Raw genomic sequence first — 27,273 nt, 5'->3', positions numbered from 1 at the left:
TTGAGCTTAACTCTTTCAATTTGGATCCTCCATTTAACTGCAATTACTCTAATCATGAAAGTCCGACCTCTGATAATTTGACTTGTACATTAATCTAGAGTTTTTTTAGGATTCATGGCTCTAGAGATATAATTAGCTACGAAAGCTTGCCCTTGTAAGAAACAAGACCCAAAAACTAAAATAAACCTTATCTTAACGCGTAAGATCAGAGAAAAAATTTGGTTCCGTAGACTGGTGAAGGCTTTCATCCTCTGAGATATCATACACATTTATTTAAGGTAATATTTTCTACTCTTGGGAAGATATATTATTTTTCAAAATGTCATGCCCGATCATCTAGATGAAAGTCTTCCAAAATTTGTATGGTGCATGGAGACAAACAAAAATCCCTCACCAAGGATTTTTTTTTTTTTCCAACTTCGTTGGGGACTCGTTTTTTCCTCCATTTTTTATAATGAGCCAGTTTATTATTTATCAGTACTATTTATATCCTTTACAGATTCAAACAACTATTCTTATGGTTGGGCTTTCCATTTTGGAATGGGCACCAAATTTACCTGAATTTTGGACCCCACGTTATATCCTCAACTCTAAGCCATAGACCTCTCATTTAAACTCTGTTTAATGAGTAGGTTTTAGGATTTTCTCATTTAGACGACTTTGTATGTAATTCCGCAGCTTAATTTAGTTTAGAGCCTCTTAATTTCTTTGTTCAATTTTGGCTCTATCATTTACTAATTTTTACTCAAAATAAATCTTTCAATCTGAAATCCTTTGAGAATAAATTTGAAACAAAACTCAACATTTCAAACTAAAATTGAAATATGTTTAAAGCTAAAAATCTCTTAAAACAAAAAAAATAATAATAAACTAAATAAAATGAAACTAAAAACTTCAAGCTGAAAAAAAAAAATAAAAAAAACAAAAGCATTTCCTCGCTCACCTCATGGACAGGGTCCAATCTTAAATTCCTTAATTGAGTTCCCTTTCAAATAAATTTATTCTTAAATTTAGAGATTTAAGTGTAGATTTCCTAGTAGCATCTTTCTGTGTATCTCTATTGAAGAAAAATGTCAATCCTCAAAGTACCTCCCAGTTGATTCGAAGAATGTCCGAGGTAAACCTATTGATGAAATGTTATGTAAATTGGAAACTAGCATCAAACCTCTCAAAGATGAAGATGAAATTTTAGAAGCTTCAGAAGCGATTGCCATCATTATGATGATTGAGACTACAGTTTCACCGAGAAAATGATAAGAAAAGGATGTTGATTTATAAGATGTTTTGGTTGAAGGTGTTGTACCGAACAGTCTGACAAATTTTGGATCAACTACAACAACGAGATGAACGAATAGCAAGATTGGAGGAAAAACATAGATGAAGTTATGAATATTATCCCGATGAATCAAAATCTAGTCCCGCTGCCAGTAGCTGCAAGTCTTTTAAATCAAATAAAATAGAAGGATGAACATATAATGAGATTGAATAAAAAGATAGAAGACGTTGTGAATGTTATCCCAACTAATCAAAATTTAGCTCTAATGTCAGTACCTATATACTCTCGGGATGTTAGGATTAAAATAAATTTTATATCACAACCAAAATGACAATAACTGTATGAGCCTAAAAGACAGAAAATGTAAACTTGCATTCGAAAAAAGGAAGAACCAAGTATACCAATTCAAAAATGAAGCCGTCAAAGACATGTTCAAGAATCTTTCTAAGAATCCTAGCTTTAAACTCCCCTTGCCTCGCAAACCTAAAGAAGTGGAAAAAGATGGAGGTCCAAATTATTATTTGTTCAATAGGATGCTCGACCACATAATTGAATAATGTTTCACTTTAAAGCCTGGCTAGAAAGGAAACACAACGATGGAACTACAGTAATCCCTAGAGAATATCTGCGAGAACCAACACAAAGCTCTGTCAATATTGTCTCTAGTGAAAACATGAAATCACTTTGCACCTAAGCAAAAGAAGAAGAATGGAATGTCGTTCTGTCTGAGACCCCCTATAAAATTAAAAATCAAATCAATCGGTTGTCAACATTCTACATGTAATTCATTTAACAAAAAATAACTTTAATATAACCAAATCTTAGTTCAAATTTTGTTAATGATTTTGTCATCAAATTTTTTTGAAACTTTTTTTAATTGCAATATAGTTGATGTTAGTACTTTTGATTTTTATAAAGAAAAGATTGTTGTCAGGCGTTAATGCAATAAAATTATGTTCTAGTCTTCTTAAATTTTATGATTATCTGAAAAATATTCCTTAACATAAGGTTGACCGCTTAAAATATCTAAGATGATGTTTGAAACCCCTCATTATATATGTCTAAAACAAGTATAAGGACTGGTTTTATAATTTATACCAAACTCATTTCTCGTTGGAGACAACTCATAATTTCGACATCTGAAAAAGAGAAGCTCTGAGTACCAATAGATTTGAACAGATCTGTCACAAATTTTTCTACATTTATTGTGACAAATATCTTATCACCTAAGAGGGAAGCTAAAACACAAATATAGCTTTGGGAATATATCTTTATGAAATATTCCTTTACAAGATATGTTTGAAAAATGTTAAAGTCAAACATAATGATTTAGCTCATAAAAACTGTGACAACATTTCTTAAGGAAATTCTAGGAATCCTATTCCTTTAATTAAAAAATTATCATTATTATGACTTCTTTGTGATGACTGATCCATTTGCCGACTTTACATTCACGTAAATGTGATTCATTCAAGTTATCTTGAAGCTCTCCGGAATTGAGTCAAGTCAAATTGACACTTTCATTTACAAACATCTTTTAAAACCATTTTGAGAATATCTTGAAATTAAATAATATTCTTCAAAGAAATAAAAAAAAGATGGATGAAGGAACAGAAAAGATGTTATCTCATAGTAACAATGATCTTCATGCAGTATTTTGGCAATTGTGCTACTTTCTAAGCATATGAGTAGGTGAAGAAATCATGAGAAGTACCCCTGGATAAAGACAAAACACCGACTACGAAAGTTGCTTCAACAAACTTGAATAGAGCGCCTATAATGCATATTGACTTGGAATCCAGCTAGCAAAACGAGTATTGCATTGAAGATTGGTCTATTACTCTGACGAAAGTAAGAATCTTGTCATAAAGGAAATAGGGGAAGAGAAAAGAACACTTGATCAATCCATTCACCAAGAAAATAGTACATATATCCCCGATAAAAAATATTGATAGAAACAACATCCTGAGGGAGATAAATGTTTAAATCTAAATTATTCATATTTAAGAGATAATTCAATTTGGCGTATCTTTGCTCCAAATTTCCCATTTTCAAACCCTTTTTGCAAAGTTGTAAATTAAAATAACATCACGACCATACAATATTTCGAATGAATCTCCGAACAAGAAATTCATCATCGTACCCAATTCTAGTAGAATTTTGAAATTAATCTCAAAATTCAAAACTGAACTTTTCTAAATCCATGAAATTTTCTAAATAAACAAAAGCACTACTCATTATGTACATACAATTAACACTGGGTCCAGTCATGAAAAAAGAATCTTGAAGATTTGATTTTGGGTCCTCGACGGGAAGACATCCCATTTGACAAAATTTGTTTTCGGAACTTAGCAGGAGTCTAGCAATCTTCGCGTCTTTGAATCTCTTCAGAAAATTTGAATTCTCATTATTTTGAATTTTAAGGTTAAACTTAAATGAAATCAAACTCAATTGAATCTCAAACATCAACTCTCTCCCAATTCAACTGAAATTAAGCAGAATGCTTGAAATAGAAACTAGGTCCGAAACTTTAAAAAAAGACAACTTCATACTGGAAATTTTTTAGTTTTATTTACTATTAGATAAGGTGTAATTTCCTCAGGGTGTCCTATATCCAATACAACTAAAAAAAAACTTTAAGCTCTCCAAACAAATCCCTTTCAAATAAGAAAACAAAACTTAATTTAAAAGAAACCCTAATTTTGGTTGTTATTGGACAAGATGTAATTCCTATGAGATGTCCTACCGATAATACAACTAGAAGAATTTACAATATCCTTTCAAACAAATCAAATCAAACCTATCAAAACAACAAAACACAATAGCCAACAAATATTTTTTCCAAAACAAATCAGCATTTTCAAAACAAGCATTCACAAAATTAATCAACTTTTTCAAAACAAACATGAAATTCTTAAACACAACAATTGAAACCACAACAAGATGAAAACCTTCAAAAACAAAAACTAAATATCAAAACCTCTCATCCTAAGAATGTTATACTTAAAACATCCTAGTGGTTATTTGGATAAGGTGTAATGCCTCATGCGATGTCTTACATCCAAATATACCTGAAAAACTCATAGTTTTCTAAAAATAGAATAACTTTTCATCACACTAACAAAATAAAATTTTAACATAAACACAATGCACAACGATTCCAGTTTGCACTTCTTCGGGTCCGTCAAGTGTTGGAACACACCTCACATGACACCTGCACGATGGGACCAGGTTGATTGACATCATGCTAGTCGAGGCAGATTCTGGAAATCAATCATTTAGACTAAATATCTTCTCCACTTAGTTTATCGCACACCAAAAGAAGTTGTTTTTTATCCATCGAAAATTGGAGCATGCCACACTGACACCATCACAATGTGATCAAGCTGGTTGACTTCAAATTAATTAGGGCTGATTTTGGTTATCAATCATTTGTGCTAATAAACCTGAGATGCGACAATTCACACATGTCCCTTTCAGTTTAGCCAATCACAATCTTTTATTTGACCCTTCTTCCGGTTCGTTAGAAGTTGAAGTACATCCCACGTGACACCAACACAATGCAAATAGGTTGATTGACATTCCTACGATTTGTCAATCTGTTGAATTAGTAAATCTAAGTCGAGGTATGTCTTACTCTCATCCAATATACTCATCGCACCAAAAAGTTTGTCGAACTTAGTTTCATCTTATTCAAACCCTCTACAAGTTTGACTTCGGTCTATTGAAAGTTGGAGTACGCCCCACGTGGCACCATCACAATGTGACAAAATTGATTAATTCCTGGCTAATCAAGGTTGATTGTGAATTAAATCTTTAAATTGATAATTCCGAGAAAGTAAATATCCTACAAACTTTCTCTCAATCCAACTTATTTGTTCCTTCCTTTAGAGCCTGTCAATATTGGTTGGTCTACATCCGGCCCCAACGAAACTGACACATTGGCCGGGTAAAACTATGATAGAGTTATGTCTATGTAACTGCTCCCTAGAGTCAGTCATTGCCTGAATCTGTGTCTAAAGGTCTTACTTGAAGTTAGAGTGGGCTAACCCAATAAATTCGGTAGAACTACCTGATGTCGACGAATTCCCGGGTTCGATCAATTTAGCACTTCAGACTTATAAATGTAGGATTGGTCAATAGGCACCTTTCCAATTGTATAATCCATTGAACACATACATGATAGACTAAGAGAGGTTCTTGAACTGATAATCAATAAAAGGTGCCTGAACTGAATATCAAGACCTCTTCTTTCCCAAGTTCGTGATCTAATAATCAACAAAAGATTGGTCATGCAGTTGATGCCTTTACTGATTAAACCTAGAGTATGGCGATTGTCCTCTAGCAGTTATTAAACACATTGAGACAAAGCAGTTATAACTGGTTTGACATTGACCTTTCATTTCCACAAATCTAGCTGATGATCTGTCAGAAGTTGAAGTACACCTCATATGACATCATCAGAATGGGATCATGTTCATTAATCTAGTCACAGTTACGGCTGTTGAAACAGGTTAATGCTTTGGGTTAGTAATTCTAAGTTAAGATAAATCTCTTAACTCAGTTTAGCTCATTGGACACCGAACATATATCTTTCTTTTCTCAGGTTCGCCAGTTTTGTTGACAAACCGGCCCCAACAAGGACTGAAGCCTTAAATCTGTAAATCTAGGATGGGTCCTATTGTAGCCATTGCACACTACTGATTTAGGATCGCTAAGCCTATCTAATATAGACTAGAGGAACAGGCCAGTATTGGCTCTCCATTATCGAGATTAAAACCTGACGAAGCCCCCGCACTAACCAACTTGGTTCATTGATTTTACTATATTTTCGGGTACGGTAAAGCAATGCCTTGACTAATCTAAACTAAGTTTCGAGCAAATGTCTTTGTCAGAAATTTTAGTTTTAGTCATTGAACATCTAAATAATAACTAACACAAATTAATACAATTACACAACTTACATAACTTTTCTCCCATTTCTCGGTTCATTGACCTCAGCCCCTCCATAGGATTCGATAAGTCAATATCTTAACTTCCAAGACAATCGAGTCAGAGCTTAAGGTAAAGTCAGTCCCTAAACTATATGCTCTAAGCTGACCATCTGACTTGCCTTCAATTTAGATCCCCGTATTATCTATCTGACTAAGTCGCCCCTATGCACCACTTAGGCTGAGAATAAGTTTATGTATTCTCTCTTAATGTGTTCAGAAACAACACAATTTACATTACAACTTCTCAACCTGATCAAACCAAATTCCTCAGCAAAATTAAACCAACTTCTTTGAATCTTCCTCGCAGACTGGCTTTCAGGATGAATGATAAGCTTTAGTGTTTTCCTTCCTAATCTAGTCATTCCGTCTAGGATTGGAACTTAGTCCCCGCGCTTTCCTTCCTAGTATAGACAAATTCTCTCAACTTCCTTTGACTAGCTTTCAAGATGAGTGAGCATTGACCTTCCTGATCTAGTCATTCTGACTAGGATTGGATACTAGTCCTCTCACTTTCCTTCCTAATATAGACACATTCTCTTAATTTCTCTCTGACTAACTTTCAGGATTAGTGATAAGCTTCAACGTTATTCTTCCTGATCTAGTCATTCTGTCTATTTCATAAGTTGGATGTTAGTCCCCACATTTTCCATCTTAGTTAGACACATTCTCCCAATTTCTTTCAACTAGCGCCCAGGGTGAATGATAAGCTCTATTGTTGTCTTTCTTGACCTAGTCATTTTGTCTACCTCTTAGGTTAGATGCTAGTCCAAGCGCTTTCCTCCTTAACGTGGTTAAAACTCTCTATCCTCCTTGAACTAGTTTTCAGGCTGAATGATAGTTTAAGCACTGTCCTTCCTAATCTAGTCATCTTGTTCACCTCTTTGGTTAGATGTAAATCCATATCGATTTCCACCACAATGTGTTCAAGTAAACCTGAAATCCCCAGCGGGTCCCAAACACTATAATTCACAAAACTCATATACTCAAATTGAATCATATATCTTTCGACCCTGGTTGATCACTTTGGTCAACGCAAATATGTGTGGTGCACTTTGAATAGTTCGCCACACATTTGAGATTCATTTCTTAACCTCATTTTTTGTCACATGGGACTTGCATGAACATCACCCCATAGTCCGGTGCAGCAACATTGGCCCAAAAATATGAGCATGCCCATTTTTGGCCTGTCACGCCAGGCCTTGGCGTTCCCACGCCCAGAAATACCTCGACGTGGTCATGCCTAATCTGGGTGTGACCACACCCAGAAGTTTCTTAGCGTAGTCACGCAAGCCTTGGGCATGACCACTCCCTGTATTGTGTGATCACTCTTGGCGCCACGCCATCAATTCTTGGTTTTCGACCACAGATCCGAGCACGAACCGACACGTTGTTTTGTCGATCCGTGGCTCTTCCAACCGTCAAATTCATCTTGTTCATTAACTTGCTACATAACCAGACCACAACGGAGGGTTTTGCCACCGCTTTCCCAGCTTATAAAATAGGCAGTCCTCAACACTCTTCGACATGTTCACGCTTGCACATAGAGGCAAACATCCACTATTCTCCACTGCTCCGAGGAAGAAAAATGAAGTTCTCCAACGAGCCTCCTCCGGACAAACTCCTCTCCAGTAAGCTTCTCTCCTTTTCTCTTTTAATTTAAGAATTTATTTTCTTAAGTCTAGTTAGGCTAGGTCACCCCGTTCAAAAGCCTTGGATTAGCTTGGGTTTGGGCTCGACTCAAGTCGACCTGAACTAAGCCTAACCCTAGCCTACTTAGGCTCAACCCTAAGGCAAAAATAGGCTCAAACCTAACATAACCCAATCCCTAAACCCTAATCCAACCTAGGTTTAACTCTAATCCAAAACATAGCCAAACCCTAAACTAACCCAACTTAAACCAAACTCTAACCCAGAAATAGGATCAAACCCTAACCTAACTAAGCCAAACCCTAACCTAACCAAAACCTAGTCCAAACCAAAACCCAAACCCAAACCTGACCTAGCCAAACCCAAACCCTAACCTAACCTAACTTAATCCAAATCAAACCTAAACCCTGACCTAGTTAAGCTAAACCCTAAACAAACCTAAACTAAACCCAAACCATAACCTAACTAAACCCAACCCTAACCCAACCCAGGTTCGCCCTTACCCAACCTAGGTCCAACCTGACCCAAACCTAGGTCCGACCTGACCCGACCTAGGTTAGACCTAATCAAATCCGGGCCTGACAAAACACAACCCCAGGTCCTACCTAACCCAGCTCCAATCAAACTTAAGTCAACTCAAGTCAACCTAAGCCAACCTAAGTCAACCCAAGTTAACTTAGGTCAGCCCAGGTCCAACCTAGGTCAACCCCATCTGAGCTCAATTTTGAGCTGATCCGAGTTAGAAACTTAGTTTACCTCAGTTCGATCCTAATCCAAATCTAATACAAGGCTAAATAAACATTGTTTGTTTTGTTTATTTGTTATATTTTGTTTCATCTATAGTTTTCAAATAAAAATATAAAAAATACATAAAGCAAAAAAGAGAGGATGAAAGCCTTCCAAGATATGGTTTTTATCACAAACAAAAACAAATCTAAAAAATTAAACTCAAAACCATCTCAATACAATTTCAGCTTGTTGTCGTAACCTTCATCGCCTCCAGCTTGCTTCTTAACACCCTCTGTTTGTTGTCGCCCTCTCCCACAGACCTGGTGTCGGCTACCACACTTTGCTGCAATCCTCTACTTGTTGTCTAACCGGCCCACCAGTTCCATGACTTGTTATTACACGTTCGAGCTACCTTCTATTTGATGCCCAACCACCAGCCCATCTTCCCCTCGCTACCTATAAACATCCCTACCACCTACAGTTCTCTATTTCAACTAACTCGAAGCGCATCCCATCACCGTCAATCCTCACCCTAGGGTAGATCGCGTGTTTGTGTTGTTATTTTCCTATTTGTAGGAGTTGATTTTAACCCCTTTGAAGTTCGACAATAATATTGTCATTCATTGTAGTTTGGGTTAACTTCGATATCAAGCATATACGTTTAGCAAGTATCAAGCACACCGAACAGTGAAGCAGATGTGACAACACCGACAATGTGTGGTGCAAACGTTGAATGATGTGCTTGAGGAATTGAAGGTGATGACATGCAAAACAGTAGCAAATGCCATTATGGTTAGATTTTATTTTAAATTCAATTTTTCTTTATTTTAAATTTCATCAAATAATAATATCAAAATTTTACTAAATAATTGAGAAATTTTAACATAACTTGATTTGGAAGTCTAAATTAGGAAATAAGGTAAGAAGGAAAATAATTTTAGGTACGAAATCATACAAAAAGTTTCATAATTTCTATCTATCGAAAAGATTTAAAAGATTATTTTATGTATTTCAATAAAATATTATGTCATTTATTATCAATACTTTAGGATTTGCAATTAGTATGAAAATTATGCCAATAGATAGATGTCAAATTCTCATATTAGTAAGGTGTATGTTAAATTTCATATAACAATATTGTTATTAGATTAATTTCTAAGTTAATAGATATTAATGTTGATCAATTTTAAATTTACCTAAATAATAATAATAGTCCATTTATTTGAAGATAGAATATATAAAAATACAAATAAAATTTCCTTACAATAATGATTAGTATAGGTTAAAAGAATACTATAAGTAATTTCAAAATCTATTTGGAAAAGATATGTATTAGTTCGACTAAATTTTTCAAAGATAATACATAGAAAAATATTAGGATGTAATTATAGTTGTTAAATTTATAAATTATAATAGACAAGCAATAAATGGGCATATGAGGTGAACTTTTAGTTGCAAGAAGAGAACACTGTCAAATAATAAATATAAAAAGACAAAGCCACCTTAAAAGAGACTTACATAATGGAAAAAGCTTATAAATGGACAAACACTAATCATAGATATGATAATGTGTTAGGTGTTGTCACAGGAGCTTACTGTGGACACGTTACTGTAGCTGCTACAGTAACAACGGGTGCATCTTTCCTACTTGTTTCCCTACCTTATCTACCACCATCCACTTCTATCCTGATTTCAAATTCTTTCCTTTTCCATCACCCTCTTTTATTTGTCTAATCTATCTACTAAACCCCCTCTTATTTATATATGTTGTTTGTTAAGGTTAGGACGGTTTTTGATGATTGTTAATTTCAGTTGATGCCTTGGAGGCAATATTCCTCTCTAACGGTTCTACCGAAGACAAGAATGTGCTCTAGCCATAACTCGTCTGAGGTAGTAGCAGTCTCAAAGGGGTTCAGATGGTGCTCTGCCTATAGCTCGACCCCCACGAGACATTTATCCTTCTATAGCCCCCTCCGGCACCCGCTTCCAGCAGCCGCAAACCATCTTTTCTACTGTCGTCCAGGCCTCCAGCCCCCTTTCAACAGCCGCAAGCCACCTTCCAGTCACCATCTAGGCCTTCGAGCCCCTCGTCCTGCAGTTGCTTGTGCTTCCAGCTACCTTCCAACAACCATCGGGCGTGTTGGTCATGTTCCTGCTACCGCCAGCCCCCTTTCGGGCAAGTTTTTGTTGTTGTCAACCCCTTCTGGACTATTTCCTATTGTCGCCAAACCCTTCTGGGCTAGTTTATGCTATTGCCAAGACCCGACACATGTTCCTGCTGCTAACCTGTCCACCTCCGACTTTACCTGCAGCTGTTCAGCCCACCGTCGACTAGTCCGGTTGTCCAGTCTGCTACCATTTCTCCTACTCCTACGTCACTCACTTGCCACCAACCTCCTCCCAATTGGTTGTTGCTACTTCTACGTCATCTAGCGCCGCAATCACCATCTGCTAGCCACCTTCTAGAACCTATGTTGTGTCCTTCCTTCCCTTCTAGACTTGTTGCTCTCCCCTAGCAAGTTATTATGTGTTTTGAGTTGTTTTTTTCTTATTTTGCAACGTCTTTGTCATCGCTACTTGTAGTTACTTGTTTGTGTTGTTTTAGGTTGTGGAGGATCATTGTATCTTTGCTTGAGTCCAGTAATAAAACTGTGTAATTGGTCGTGATTTGGGCTGACTCCGGTATCATTTCGTATTAAAGCTATCCTAATCATAGTCCTATCATAGGGGCCCTAACATCCGCCCCTACGCAAGCCACCCCCACCAAAATTTTTCTGCCCTAAAAGCTTCTACGAATAAGGTCGAAACTCCCCCAACCTCGGTAGATTGACACGAGCTTACCTTGGCTATGGTACTGTAGTTGCTATAGTAACGCTGACACAATACTATAGCTGCCACAGTAACAATGGGTCCCTCTTTCCTATTTGATTTCTTACTTTATCTACCACCTTTCATTTCTATTACAATTTTAAATTCCTTCCTTTCCCACCACCGCGTTTTTATTTATTGTCTATTCTTCTATTTGCCTAATCTATCTACTAACCCCCACTTATTTATATATGTTGTTTGCTATAGTTAGGCCAGTTTTTTCTGAGTGTAGATTTTTTAGTGTTGTCTTTGAGGTGTTCTTCTCCTTTGGGGATTGTATCCGACGACGAGAAGGCACTCCAAGGGTCCAAGTGGCAATTCACTTGTAGGTCGACCCCGATGAGATATGTATCCTTCTGCAGCCCCCTCTGGCCCCGCTTTCAACAGCCGCAAACTATCTGCTCCACTGCTGCACCAGCCTTCCAGCCACCTACCTGTTGTCCATGCCTCGCACCGACCACCCCAATCACCTTTTCTATTGTTGTTCACCGCCTCCAGCTGCTATCCTATAGCTGCCATCCCATCCTGCATCTTCCAGGTTGTTGTCCGTTCCACCGGCGACATCTTTTAGGTTGCTCTTGACCACCACCGACATCTTTTAAGTTGTTTTCCATCTTCTCCAACACATCTCAGTAGACTGCCCTTCCTCCAGCTCCCATCCGGCAGGCCACCGACCATCTCCAACACATTCCAGCAGGTTGCCTTGCTGCCGCCAACATCCTCACCCACTGTCATAGCCCTAATTGGAGTCTATATGGTGTGTCTTTATGATTGTGTTCCCATTTTTGGTGTCATTTTTTTCCATTCAGAGAGTCTTTATATTTAATCATTCGAATTTAGCAAAACTATTATTATTTTCGTTGTGGTTTGGGCTTTCCTCTGGTATCAGGTGTTACATTAGGGAGAGTAGATTCGAAGAAGAAATAGATAAACAAATCCCCTAATTATGAAAAAGAGTTGGAAATTTTCACATCATTACAAGTATTGATAAAATTAATAAAATATTCATATTCATTGTACTCATGAAAACATTAGCGCATGTTTTAAAATATTTTATATATTACAATCACACTAAAAGTTGAACGCATGATTCAAATGATTGAAATAAATTAAATGAAAATTAAAACACATAAGTCAACCAAAAAAGTCACCTCCTTAATGATATTATCTGGAGATGCTTTTGTACTCGTGCATAAAATATAGAAAATCTTTGGAAAAAAATGAAAATGTACATATCTTATTGGTACAATAGTTTTGGCAAATGTTTAAAATGAAATGCAAATGTTTAAACGTTTTAATAAAATAAAATGTTAATGTGGAATCATTTTTAAACATGCAAAATTGGGCATATGCATAAAAAAATTAGCATACTATAAAACTGCAGTTATACACAAATTTGTTTTATGCTTAACTAGTTGTTTTATTTTCATTACAGGAAAAGCTCCATTACATTAAATGATGGAATATTGCGAGAATTTGTATATAGTAGATGAGTGATTGAAAATAGGTAAAATGAACTGTAGTTTGTTTTAAAAATTCTCATTAAAATTATTGTATGAACTTGATTTTTATATGTAAGTTGGATGTGAATTAAAAATAGATGTTTAGTGCCTCAAAACTATTTAGATGATATTTTGGATTGTTGTAAATGTTTAATTAATATGACTATCGTCCGACAGCTTGTTCCCGCCTCAGTAATTCCGAACTCTTAAGCCAAGTCAAGGCAATATATGTTTCAAAATAATTGAAAAGTTAAAATAGTGAGAAATCATTTTAGAAGATTGAGGACTTTGGATTATATCGGGCAGGCTTTAAGGAAGTTGAGGAGGCTTTAAAGAAAACCAAGGATGGAAAATCTGTAGGACCTGATGATATCCCAATTGAAGTGTAGAAATATTTGAGAGATTTGGGATTTTCTTAGCTTACTAAACTCATCAATATTATTTTAAAAATTAAAAATATGTCTGAGGAGTGGAGGAAGAATATTTTGGTCCCCGTTTTCAAGAATAAAAGGGATGCACAAGAGTGTGCAAATTATAGAGGAATTAAGTTGATGTGTCATACTTTAAAGTTATGGGAGAGGGTAATTGAACATAGGTTAAGACGCATCACAAAGATTTCTCATAATCAATTTGGATTTATGCCGGGCAAGTCTACAATGGAAGCTATACATTTATTGAGAGGTTTGATGGAGAAGTTCAGAGATAATAAGGAGAATCTACATTTGATTTTTATTGATTTAGAAAAAGCTTAAGATAAGGTTACAAGAGATATCCTTTGGAGAGTTATTGAGAGGAAAGGTGCTGATACGACTTATATTCAAGTCATTAAAGATATGTATACTAGAGCTGTTACTTGTGTTCAAACTGAAGGAGGATTGACAAAATATTTTCCTATTTCTGTTGGTTTACATCAGGGATCGACTTTAAGCCCATATCTTTTTGCTTTAGTTATGGATGGTCTTACTGGACATCTACATTGAATTATGGAGGTCTACATTGGAGTCTAAAGGCCTTCATTTAAGTAGAACTAAAACTGAATACATGGAATGTAATTTTAGTAGTAATAGCTCTAGTGACAGAAGTGTGACTTTAGGTGATCAAATTATTAAAATGTGTGAACGATTTAGATATCTTGGGTACATTGTTCAAAGCGATGGTGATATAGATGGGGATGTTAATAGTAGAATTCATGTTGGTTGGTTGAAGTGGAGGAATGCTTCGGGCCTTTTGTGTGATAGAAAAGTACCGCTTAGACTGAAAGGAAAATTTTATAAGACAGTGGTGAGACCTGCAATGCTATATGGTGTTGAATGTTGGCCTTTAACAGAGAACATGATAATAAGTTGAGTGTTGTCGGGATAAGAATGATTAGGTGGATGAGTGGCTTTACTCTTGGAGACATAATGCGAAATGAATATATCCGTGATAGGGTTGGTGTAGCTCCTGTGATGGACAAAATTAGAGAAAGTCGTCTTAGATGGTTTGGTCACATTAAACGTCGACCATCTGATGATCCGATTAGGAGAGTAGATGTTTTAGATTCGACTTGTCTTAAGAAAGGCAGAGGTAGACCTAGGAAAACTTGGGCTTATTGTATTAAAAATGATCTTAATTTACTAGAACTAAATGAAAATATGACACTAAATAGGACGCAATGGAGAAAAAGGATTCATGCAGCCGACCCCACGTAGTGGGATTAAGGCTTTGTTGTTGTTGTTGTTGTTGTTGAGGACTTTGGATTAGTAAGAAAAAGTATCATGTGTTAAAAAATGGAAAAATTGTTAATCATTTAATAAAGTTATTGAAAGACCCGTTGATATTAGATGTAAACATGTAATAGATTTTATTATATTGGAAATGAGGATAAATATAAGAATATAGATTCCACAAGTAAAATTATGGGAGCATAAAGAAGAGTTTTAAGAGTCCAATGTTACTCATCTTTCTCATATATAAATAGTTCTCTTCGCTCTAGGATGTTCATAAAAAAAAAGAGTCAATGAATAACATGAAAATCTAAACAAATATTGTAAACTATAATTAGAGCATTTATGCTATAACGATTCGAACAAGCAACAAAAAAGTCATAAATAATTAAATTTAGTCTAATTGAACTAAAATGTTAATAAGAATGCGGAAAAATTAAGAAGAATGATTGAGAAATGAAATATTGGAGAAAAAATAAGATAGTGGAATAAAACCGACAAAATGTTGTAGCCAACAAGAAGAGTAGATATAATCAATTTTAGAATTAAACAATTGGATATTGAGGCATTCTTTCTCGTAAGGGGAAGAGTGAGCTTTGAGGCATAAGTCTCAAAATTAAACAATTAAATTAAGAAAAAAATATGAAAAAATAAGTATCATAATAGTATCAAAGTAAGATCATCAAATGTCCAAATAATATAATTAAAAGTTATACAATACTACAAGGACGAAATAAAAAAAATATCTTACCCAATTAAACATAAACAAATAGTCTCTAATGATTATAACTTATGAATTCAAAAATTTGCCCCACTCTCATCACTTAGAGTGTCAACATTAGATCAGCACTGTAATTAATCTCTTTTTATTTTCTTTCATACTAGAAGTAAGAAAATGGGTTACTGATAAAAAAGACAAGAGATTGAAGAAATTCCAGTGGCACAGCAAAATGAAGTGTGGGCTAGAGGGTGATGCAACCTGTAACTTTGAATTCGAGGCCATGCGGTTCTTCCCGAGTTAGTTTTGGTTTAGGAAAACAAATAGGTTTAATTTGATATATAATTTTTTAAAATTAAAATTTTAAAATTAAATAAATCCTAATCTTCTAAGCTTCAAAATTACATGCCTCAATCCCACTAAAACATGTCTTATCTAGCAAAGATGAAATTCCCTCATCGCCACTTGTTCAAAATCTCATTGAGCCATACCTCTAATTGCAAAATTTAAACCATGGTTAGAATTCATGGTCAAGATTAGGAACAAACGGATTAAAAGTAGCTTGTATAAAAGTTGAGCAAAAAGACTTGTGAGATAGATAGAACAGCTTGTGTAGACTTTTATAGGATATAAAGAAAGTGGAATAAATCAACCACAAATAGTTAAGGATTAAGATAATGATGATATCCATTCATTTTAAGTTGTTTTCCAAAAAAAACCATGAATAAAATAAAACTATTGTCTACTAAATTAATTTTAGTACAGAAATAAAAGTGTAAATCTCGATGCCCAGACTTTCAAATAATTCAAAGTATAAACACTCGAATCAGGCACCTTCTTAACTGCTACATGACATGAAAGTAGAGTATGTGAAATGGATCTGGCGATATTCAACACAAAAACAACAAATTCTTGTGCAGTTACAAAACAACATAGACAATTTTTCTTAATTTCTTACATATCAACAAAGAAGTATCTCCCACAAAAAATTAATCTTTCGGACGTCATGAAAACTGGGTGAGTTCAGAGATATACACTGACCTTGGACAATAATTTACCACACGAAGTGACTGGATTTGTAAGTACAACAGGCCTTTTTACAGCTTCAGGAAGATACCTTGGCAATGTTGCACCAAATCTAGCACTCATGCCTACTATTTCAGGACACTCAATGCCATCTAACCAACTCTTTACTTTGACCTGAAAAGTAGAATTTGCATGATTAGAAGCCAATATTTATAGAAGAAAGTAAAGACATAAATATTTATATTTCTCTAAACATTAAAATGATAATATCTAATTATCAACTGTTGATAAAAATGAAGCTTATCTAGTAGGTATGTGCAAACATAAATTGGTTATATCATAGAACTTTTTGTTTTCCATCTAAAACTAAAGGCACAAGTGAAATGTGTTTGTTCTATCTACATATACACCAGATGGAAAGAAAATGATTATGAGAGAACTGCAGCAACCAGCATCCATCAATATTGTTGATTGTTGTATTTTTTTTGTAACGCCCAAATTTTGAGAAAACGAGTAAGTTCAACAGATTCTAAAAGTAAGCCAAAGATTTTTATCTCTCGGAATTCGATCGAAATAATTTTATTAAATTTTGTGAATAAATCGATCAAATCGACATAAAGCACCATGTTCCATACTTCTGAATATGTAATCAAAATGCAATGTATCATATATGTTACGATGATCCAGCAAGACTAATCATCACCCACAGTGCCCTGATTATTAAAGTCAGAATAGTGTTGGTGAGAGTTGGTCTGACGAAATTGCCAGCCTCCATCGCACCTCAGCCGACCTCTTAAAAAGGGGGTCAGTTAGGGTGTGACAGTTTTAGCTACAGAACAATAAAATTAAAATTAAATAAGCTAGTTATGAATATTCATTAAGATTTCAAAGAGCAAGATGACATATTTCCTTTCAAAAGCATTAAGGCATGACAATTAACAAAGTTAAAGGATATTTGGTCGGCTGAATCTGCCTTTTGTTTTGGCTAATGTCTCGGGCTGTCAAAACGGCTCATTGTTCGTGAATAGTTTGTGTTCGGCTAGTTAAGAAGCTCGTGTTCGATTTGTTCGCTAACTTAACGAGTCACACACTGTTGACCTTATTTTTAGTGAGGTGTTGGTTTCTTTCTCCTAGAGCCTAGGATCTAGCCTTAGAACTTTCCTATTGAACATCCTAAAGGACTAGTAATGGAGCCCACCATACATAGAACTTCAAGCCACTCTTGACCCATTTTTGTGAGGATCTCACATGAGTGGTCCCAAACACTCAACTTTTATTTGCAATGGCAAATAACCAAAATGTGGAGGGCCCAAAAATGAGTCTCCACAGAATTTAAAGGCCCTTTTGACCTTGAACGGCTTGCTCACACATATCCACTTCACCGTGCGCGATGTAAACGTAAATTGGCCCGATCACCGACAAGCTTGTTCAGAAAACTCCGGATAACGAAACGGACTGCACGAGCGTGGCTGGAACGTCAATTTTACCCAAAAAGGACACTCATATTGTTACGGTTCATCGCACGAGCAAACGACATGAAAATCGATGCGTATAAAGATTTAATTAAAGGAAGCGAGTTCAAGCTCAGCCCAAGTTCAATTCGAGCTGAACACGGCCTAATTGCACCAGGTTGAGACAATAATGCGGTTCGTAATTTGAGTTTTCAAATTTCAAATTAACAACCGCTCAAACTCCTTTAATTGAATTTAATCAAGCATTATTCACATTCCAATCCCGCAGAGCATGAATGAAACAAATTAATCGCCCGCCCTCCCAATTTAGCGTAATGTCTCCTTCAAAAATTCGAGTATACAAAAATTGTGCCTCATCCCTTCCTAGCATTCGTCCTCCCCCTTTCTCACGACCATATCCTAACTCCCTCTCCATCGAGACTCTCCTGCTCGAGACTCTCCCGCTCGCCTCTCCCTGACATTCGACCTCCCTCTTCCTCACGACTAAACCGCCACTTCCCTCTTCCTCTCTAGATCAAAGCCGAACAATCGCTTGCCTCCCTCCTCTCTTACACCGAACAGCCCCTAGCCGAACCCATAGAGGAAGGAAAGCCTGTCCGCTAGTTGTACGTGGGAAGGCAACAACGATACCGCTATACAAATTATATACATCAATCTTCTCGTTGCTCCTGCTCCTTTTACTATGCTCCTAACTGAAACCCTTGACTAAGGTAAGCCATTTCGTTGGACATAATAGATTAAATTCCGCTGAGGCTTTGGGAGTAGAATTTGTAGCAAGTTAACTAGTTTGAGACTCCAATTATTTGATCATTTTGACTCCGATTATTATTTGAGGATGTTGAGCTGATATTTGATGAACTTCATCATAGTGGTGATTTCAAGATAAAGTTTATGTTATTCCCTTCCAATCCCATTTGACGTCACAAAACTGATTTCAACGTGTGGTATATTTGAATTATACGCCACAGCAAAATCCCGTGCATCTAGTGAGAGTACTTCTGAATGATGGTAAGATTTTGCCAGCTACATGTTCACTATTACTCGATTTTAACTGCGGATTATTATTTCTAGATCACTTTAGAGGAATTCTCTACCTTCTGTAATGTTGTTGCTCTAAAATCTATCGTTTCAGACGCTGCTAATAATATAAATGTTACAAGGATTGCTTACGATTGCTTATTGCTTACTAACACTTCACAATTTAATGCAACCTTCTCGCTTTGAGAATAATCCATTGTTTTATCATTCACGTCAATGTGAAAAGTTGAAAGCTTTTGTTCATAGCCCTACGTTTGGATACATTATAGCTTTTTCTCTAGTGCTGAAACTAAGCATTGTTATCATTGAAACAGTCATACGATTAAAATTTTTATATTAAACCATATTTTTTGAATTCCTATATATTTTATTTGTCTTTTATAATTTTCTTACCTCTGGTTATTTAATCCTACCTCATTCATTTGCATCATAATATTTGTTTCACTTGAATTTACCTTCTAGGTTCCTCTTTTGAAGCAATTTATGCACTGTCTTGGGTTGGATAAATGCAGAATTTGGAGCCCTTAAACACAATTTTTTTTTTTTTTTTGTTACACATTGTTTTTGGGGTTGAATAAATACTGATTTTGGAGCCTTTAAACACTTTGTTTTGAGCCGATCATACACTTTTTTGGGTTAAATAAATGCTGATTTTGGAGCCTTTAAACATTTTTTTTTTTTTTGGGTCAGTTGTACGCTGTTTTTGGGGTTGGATAAATGCTGATTTTAGAGCTTTTAAACACAGTTTTTTGGGCTGGTTACACACTGTTTTTGATGTTGAATAAATGTTGATTTTGGAGCCTTTAAACAATGGTTTTGTTGGCTTTTGGCCCACTATTTTGGAGTTACAGTTGGGCCTTTTTTTCTTATGGTTTGGAGTTAGTTTTGCGAACTTTTGACCACTGTTTTAGAGCTGCTATCGGGGCTTTTGCTTACGGTTTGGAGTTGTTCTTGTCGGGTCTTCGCCTATTGCTTTGGGTTTTACTTGATTGTTATTTTGGGAAGATTTAAATATTTTTTATGCTGTCTCACTTACTTTTTTGCCCCTTTGCTTTGATGAATTTTGGAAGTGGGTCGGCCTTTTCTTTTTTCCAGCTCTTTCATTTTCTTTTTCCTTTCTTTCTTGTTCGATGATGTGGCCCTATATGTTTATACCGAGATATAAGTGTGTATAGTATAGCAATAAGTGGATCATCGAGTGGGCTGTAAGTTAGACGGTTCGGGGTTTAATGGTTGTGATGACAAAGACGTCGGCCAATATTGATCCTCTGGCATAGAGACCTGGTGAGAATGCAGGACGACAATATTATTCACCGATATTAGACTAGTGATGACCCCTGCTTTCTTAGGATGCCGGTGGTTCTAGCCCGACATTGCAATCAACTATTGAACAATCAAATTTACAAAATATATAAATGCAATGATAAAAAAAAATACATTCTTTACAACATCAACCCTTTTGATTGTTAAATAAAAATCTATTTTGCTCACATGCATGATAAATCATAAACTTTGAATGATACATTTTAAACGTCCACTTATCAATTACTTGTACTAAGTCAAGAATTGTTCTCATTTGATTGTCTTGTTGGAAAATTCTAATTAAATATCGGTTTATACAAGTAGATGACGATGGTTGCCTAAGAAGTCTTTCGAGAATGACAAATCTGAGTCTACCCCGAGCCTGAATTCTTACAGTCCCCGCTTCGATTCCATGTGTGTCACCCAGTTCGCTCTACATACTTGTGTTTTCTTTATGTTGTTATTTAATTCTTTTTACATATATGCATGATATGTTTATAATATTAACCCTTTTGCAGAAGCAGCAGACACGCCAAGTACGCAGGTTTGTCTTGTATTTACTGCAATTTACCGTTTTTACTGCACCTACTATTTTTCTTTACTGAACTTTTATTGTTCTTTCATCCTTGTGTTTGCTTATAAAACTTGCAAAGACCTTTAGGGTAATGAACAGTAGGTTGGTTGTTTAGGAGGTAAACTGCGACGAACCATCGATCAGACAAATTTGTATGCTCACACATAAAGCCCTAAACCCGAAGTTGCTACGTTGCGGAGCTCGGAGCAAGCTTGGTGGGCAACACGACGAGGAGGCAGGCAAGTGTAGAATAATTTCAAGAGACTCAGCACACTGCTCCAACTAAATCATTCCTTAGGTTTAAACAAACAACAATTCATAGGACTTCAATGTAGCTCGTCCAGCGTGACGTAAATTCTCACGCCCTCGTTGTACATATATGAATGATATGTTTGTAATGCTAACCCTTTTGTAGCAGCAGCAGACACGTCAGGTACGCAAGTTTATCTTATATTTACTACATTTTACCGTCTTTACTGCAACTACTACTTTTATTTACTGAACATTTATTGTTCTTTCATCATCGTGTTTGCTTATAAAACTTGCAAAGAGCTTTAGGATAGACAACAGTAGGCTGGTTGTTTAGGAGGTACACTGCGACGGGTCACCGATCAAACAAATTTGCATTGCTCACACATAAACCCCTAAACCCTGAGTCGCTATGTTATGGAGCTCGGAGCAGGCTTGGTGAGCAGCACGACGAGAAGGCAAGCAAGTGTACAACAATTTCAAGAGACTCAGTACATGAACGGATCTGCTCCAACAAAATCAATCCTTAGGTTTAAACAAACAACAATTCATAGGACTTCAAGATAGCTCGTCAAGCGCGACGTAAATCCTCACGCCCTCTTTAGGCTCTTGTGCAACCATGTTATGCAATATAAGTCATAACTCGCCTTAAGCTCTGAGGTTGTCGTTCGGTATGACGTAAACCCTCCTATCTCTGCGGGTTATTTGCATAATCGAGTATTATACAAGTATAAGCCTCAAATAATAAAATTAACATGATTGAACATTTAAATAACATCGTCTCCAAAACGCAGCCACAGATTATAATAGTTTAGGAAATCACTGAGGGTTCTCCTCAGGATCCGTGACGTCTACCTTTTCCTTTCTTTGAACTCCTGAAATAACTACTCTCATTTAGTCATTTTTCACTTGATTTTCTGAATCCTGCTGTGAAAACCTAAACCTTGAATTATTGAAGCATAGTTCTCTGATCATTATCGAGAGTTTTCTCACGTGACATCGGTCGTTTAGGATATAGTTAACTATAACGGCTTGTCATTATAGGGAACTTGAAACCCAAGTAAAAATATACTATATCTAATTTTTGTATTAGGTAAGGGAACTTGTCGGTCACACACACGTAGACCAAGCAGAAGTCACAAATCTCGTCTATCGCTGAGGGATACACTTATCTTTCAGGAAGGTATATTGTTTGTGGTATCGGACACGATTATGTAAATTATTAAACGAATGAGATTTATTCGGTCTAATTTTTAAAAATTAAAACAGAATATTTTCAAAATAAAAATATATATACCTTTTATATTAAATTAAATCATTTATTTTAAACAAAAGAGAAAAAAAAATTGACCGAAGTAATCAAGCGCAACCATACAAGTAATACGCTCATCCCGAGAGATAAGCACGTTACTTGAAAAGAGAGCTCAATTATATGAACTTAAGAATTTATTACTGCGCTATAAGGTGGAAGACAGCTGGGTGGAGTGGGAATGATCAGAGATAATCACCAGCTTGAGCGAAGTACAGCCAAAGCACCGCTTGGCATCAGATACGGTCATTCGAGAGGAAACACCTTAGAGACGCACCTAAAATTACATATAGACCAAAAACTAGTTAGCATTCAGCCATGCAACAATTATAAATAAAAAAGAAATAAAGGGCAAACTAGGTAAGTAGGAGAATAGGCAAGAATTAAAGGAGGGTGGAATGAAAAAGAAAGGAATTTAAAATGCAGCCTATGTTGGAAGGGGGAAAATAGAGCAAGAGACTAAGGGGGCGGAAACTTTTGCTCTAAAAGAAAGGTTGGACCAATCTTCTGCTTACATCGGCCTGGACCCAGAGCCCCGCGTCACTGCAACTTATTTTTATTATGATATCTTCATCAATAGTCATATTAACCCTCTTTTTCAATGGAAGTTATTTTAGAAGTTTCAGATATTCACTGCTAACTCTCTGAGTTGTCTTGATTCTATCTATTAAAATTGGTTGCACTGTCAGCTGATGCAAATATCCCATATCACCTGGTCTTTTGATTTCCAACTGCAAAGCATCAATTTCTTTAATCAGCTCTAGCTCTCAAGTAATAATCCATCTCTCACTACCTATGGATTTACGGCTCAAAGCCTCGGCACTTAAATTTGCTAGACCAAAACAATATTGTATATCTAAATCATAATCTTTGATCGGCTCTAACCATTTTCGCTGCCCCAAATTCAGCTTTTTTGTGTAAAAATGTACTTCAAACTCTGATAGTCGGTGAATGTCTCACATTTCACATCATACAAGTAATGTCTCCAGTAAATCCTCAAAAGGTGAAGATAATTTTGAAATTGCCTACACAGAATGTTGCGGAGATAAGCAGTTTCCTTGTATTGGTTGGATATTACAGAAGATTCGTAAAGATATTTTCACAGATAGACTCTATCTTTGTCCAAGCTAATGAGAAAAGACGTCAAATTTGAGTGGAAAACAGAATGTGAGCACAATTTTCATGAGTTAAAGAAACATTTGACCACTGCTCCAATGTTATCAATTCGGTCAAGTATCAAAGAGTTTTAAATTTACAGTGACGCAACATTGCGAAGTTTGGGATGTGCTCTAATACAAAATAAAAAAGTCATAGCCTATACTTTCAGATATTTGAAGCACCAAAGGAACTATCTGACGCATGGCTTGGAGTTAGCTAATATGATGAGAATTTTATAAAATTGTTTCAATTAAATTTTTGGGATGCAAAATTTGGGATAGTTATTAAAATTTATAAGACTTTTACCTAATTCTTAAATTTTGGTCGTCACACGCACTCCATTTGAGATTGTGCATGAGTGCAACTCTCTCACTCCACTTGACTTGGTACCTCTTATTCCGACATCAGAGATTAGTGAGGATGTTAAGAAGAGGGTAGGTGCAAGAGATTCAAAAGTTACACGAAGAGGTGAGAAAGGAGATCACTAAGCAGAACCGCAAGTATCAAGCATAGGTAAATAAAAGCAGGAAGAAAGTGACTTTTCAAAAAGGGGCTCTAGTGTGGAGCAGGCTGAGAAACAAAAGTTTTTGATGGGATCCTTCGAGAGGCTCAAGCTCAGGGCAGATAGACCTTTCGAGATTCTCAAAAGGCTGAATGACAACGATTACAAAATCGACCAATTAAGGGACTACAACATTTCTACTACTTTCAGCGTAGCAGATTTGACTCCATGCTTCAAAGAACCAGAAGTTTTGACTGCGACAAATGAAGTTGAAGCTCAATCCAGGGAGACTAACTCGGATTTGTCTCAAGCACGCGATGTGGGACACAACATTCTCCAACTGTCGAACCGAGCGTAATTTTGCATGAATCGGTTCATCCCAATGGAGGAGGGAACTGTGCAATCATTCCTCGATGAGGAATTGCCGCCTAATTGAAAGAGCCCCACCCCAATCTAATCTAGCAATATTTATATGTTATTTTATGTGTTTTAGATCAGTTTTTTTGCTTCAGATTTCCGTCGTCGCCTTCTTTCTCCCCTGGTAGGGTTGTATCCAAAATAAGTGGTAATCCGATTGTATCCTGCTATAAGGTGTTGATTATCTCCTTGTATTCTCTCCTTTCTCGCTTTTCGCTGCTTGTTGCCTCACTCTCCAACAGTTGCTAATTGTTGTCGTACTCTCTAACGGTCCAGCTACCTGCTGCCACCCCGATCAACCCACGTAAAGCTCGTTGTCGCACCTCCCAAAGCCCCTCTGCTTGTTATCCAACCGCCATAACAACTTCCCCTCGCTACTGCTAGGACTCCGCCTTTATTTTCCCTATCTTGACACAGTCCGTTGCCTTCAATCCTCGCCCCCTGTAAAAGACGCATTGTGTGGCCTGAATATTGTAAAAATTGTGTAAAGACAGCTACTCCAGCGCTTGGTTGTAGTGTTAAATAAACAAGAGTTACATTATAGACGGATGCAAGCAAAGAAGTTAGTCCATAAAATTAATATTATGATAGAAATATGAAATATAAGTACTCTCACAAGAAAATTAATGAAATTATAGATATTATATTTCATAAGAAAATAAATATATTATGCATTTAAAAAATTAAATGTTTTGGATAAAAGACAAAGGAGATTGATAGCTTTGATTTTAAATTTTGATAGCAGGAGCAGGAATGAGTCGGACTAGAAATGGTGCATGTTTAATTATATATAAGAGTTTGAAAGATGATGTTGTAAAAATCAAGAATTTGAGATAGAATTATAGCTCTGAAAATTATTGTTGATGCTAATATTTTTAATATTATAATAACTTGTGCTCCTTAAGTAGATTTGGATATATATTCAAAAGAAAAATTTTGGAATGTCCTAAAAGAATTATTACCAAGGGTACCTCTTGATGAAAGAATTTTTATTAGAAGAGATTTAAATAGAAATATTGATAGAGAGATAAAATATTTTAGAAATATTGATGGTAATTATGATTTTAGAGTAAGCAATGAAAAATAAATTGTTGAGATTATAAAAATTATAAGGTCGTTCTAAGTGAAAATTTAAATATCCAACATCAACTATTGATTTTGAATTATAAGATGAAGGTTATTAAATAAAAAATATAATTAAATGCTTTTATGAATTAGATTGGGGCACTTAAAATATATAAATAAAATTATTTTTATGAGTAATCTTCAAAATCATAGAGATAAAGTAATGAATATTATTAAACAAGTTGTAAAAAATATACTTGAGAAATTAAAATAAAAAAAAATTTATGAATAAAAACTGTTTGTGGAGGAATGATAATGTGCAAAAAAAAGATAAAATAATTAAAAATACTCTTAAAAATACTGGTTCAAAGATAAAAGTTCAGAGAATTGGAAAAAACATAATGTTACTCGTAGCGAGTCTAAGAGAATAATTCGTGATGCTAAAATTTTTGTTTTTAGTGATCTCTAATAACATATTAGATATTAAAGATAGCGAAAGATACATGTATAAACTAGCAAGCTAAGAGATAAAAAAAGTAAATATTTAGTTCAAGTAAAGTGTATTTAGGATTAAAATTAAAAAAAAAAATCTTAAATGAGAATATTCAACATAGATAGGTGAGATAGTTTGATAAAATTTTAAATAAAAATTGTGAAAATAAGATCGACTTTAGTGATCTTAATATCATAAAAAATAATAATTTTTTTTCTACTGTCGTACTAGTAAAATGAAAGTTGAGGAGACGTTAAAGAAACTAAAGTATGCAAAGCAGTAGGACCTAATGGTATTTCAATTGAAGTACAAAAATATTTAGAAAACCTGAAAATTTCTTTGCTTATTATGTAAGTCTATTGGTTGTAATTTTTAAAAATAAAGGAGATGCCCAAGCATGTGTGAATTAATGCGGAATTAAATTAATGTCTCATAGATTAAAGTTAAGGGAAAAAGTAATTAAGCATAGGTTAGATATAATATAAATATTTCTCAAAATAATTTTGGATTCATGTTGGGCAAGTCTGTCATAGAAGCTATATATTTATTGAGAGATTTGATGGAAAAGTATAGAGAGAGTAGGAAATCAACATATGATTTTTGTTGATTTGGAAAAAACATGTGATAAAGTTGCAAGAGAAGTAGATTGGAGAGTTCTAGAAAAGAAATGTGTTGATATTGTTGATTTTCAAGTCATTAAAGATATGAATGCTAGAATTTTTACTTGTGTTCGAACACAAGGAGGATTGACCAAGTATTTTCCTATTTCAATTGAATTGCATAAAGGATCGGCTTTAAGCACATATCTTTTTGTTTTTTTTATGAATGTTTTTACTAGATATTTACGATAGGATGTACATTTTTGTATGCTTTTCACCGAGTATATCCTTCTTGTGGATAAGACTAGAGAGAGTGACAGCGGGCGTTTATTCGCCTTGTTACATGGATCGATTCGGTCAAGGCCGGCCGAACCTCTAGGTAGCGAAGTGCCACCTCTTTTTAATAGGGGGGCCTCTCCTAGTTATCTAGGAATATATATTTAATTTTGCTGGTGTTTATGGTCAGTCGACGTCTCTTTTTTCCTCTATAAGTTATATCCTAGGTTCCAAGTTGTGCTCCGACTATATCTTGGCCTTCAGGTCGTGTTTATCCTTCCTATACCTTTCCCACAGCGCTCTCACATTCCCTCCCTTTCCTCCATATTGTCTCGCAAGCCAGAACTGTCCTC

The 27,273-nt window shown here is 35.5% G+C and overlaps 1 protein-coding gene across 1 annotated transcript in view; it reads right to left on the bottom strand.

Annotated features, from left to right (window-relative positions):
• The window catches only part of LOC110038043 (signal peptide peptidase-like 2), a 64,945-nt gene that overhangs the window by 34,938 nt on the left and 2,734 nt on the right, over positions 1-27,273 (bottom strand). The window contains exon 2 of the mRNA XM_020742801.1: positions 16,482-16,640. Within this exon, the coding sequence (XP_020598460.1) occupies positions 16,482-16,640 (159 nt within the window). The remainder of the gene's footprint in view (positions 1-16,481; positions 16,641-27,273) is intronic.

Source organism: Phalaenopsis equestris, unplaced genomic scaffold, assembly GCF_001263595.1.
Source record: "Phalaenopsis equestris unplaced genomic scaffold, ASM126359v1 Scaffold229606, whole genome shotgun sequence".
NCBI classification, from domain to species: domain Eukaryota; kingdom Viridiplantae; phylum Streptophyta; class Magnoliopsida; order Asparagales; family Orchidaceae; genus Phalaenopsis; species Phalaenopsis equestris.
Note: the sequence above shows the minus strand (reverse complement) of the source record. Positions and strands in the feature narration are given on the sequence as shown.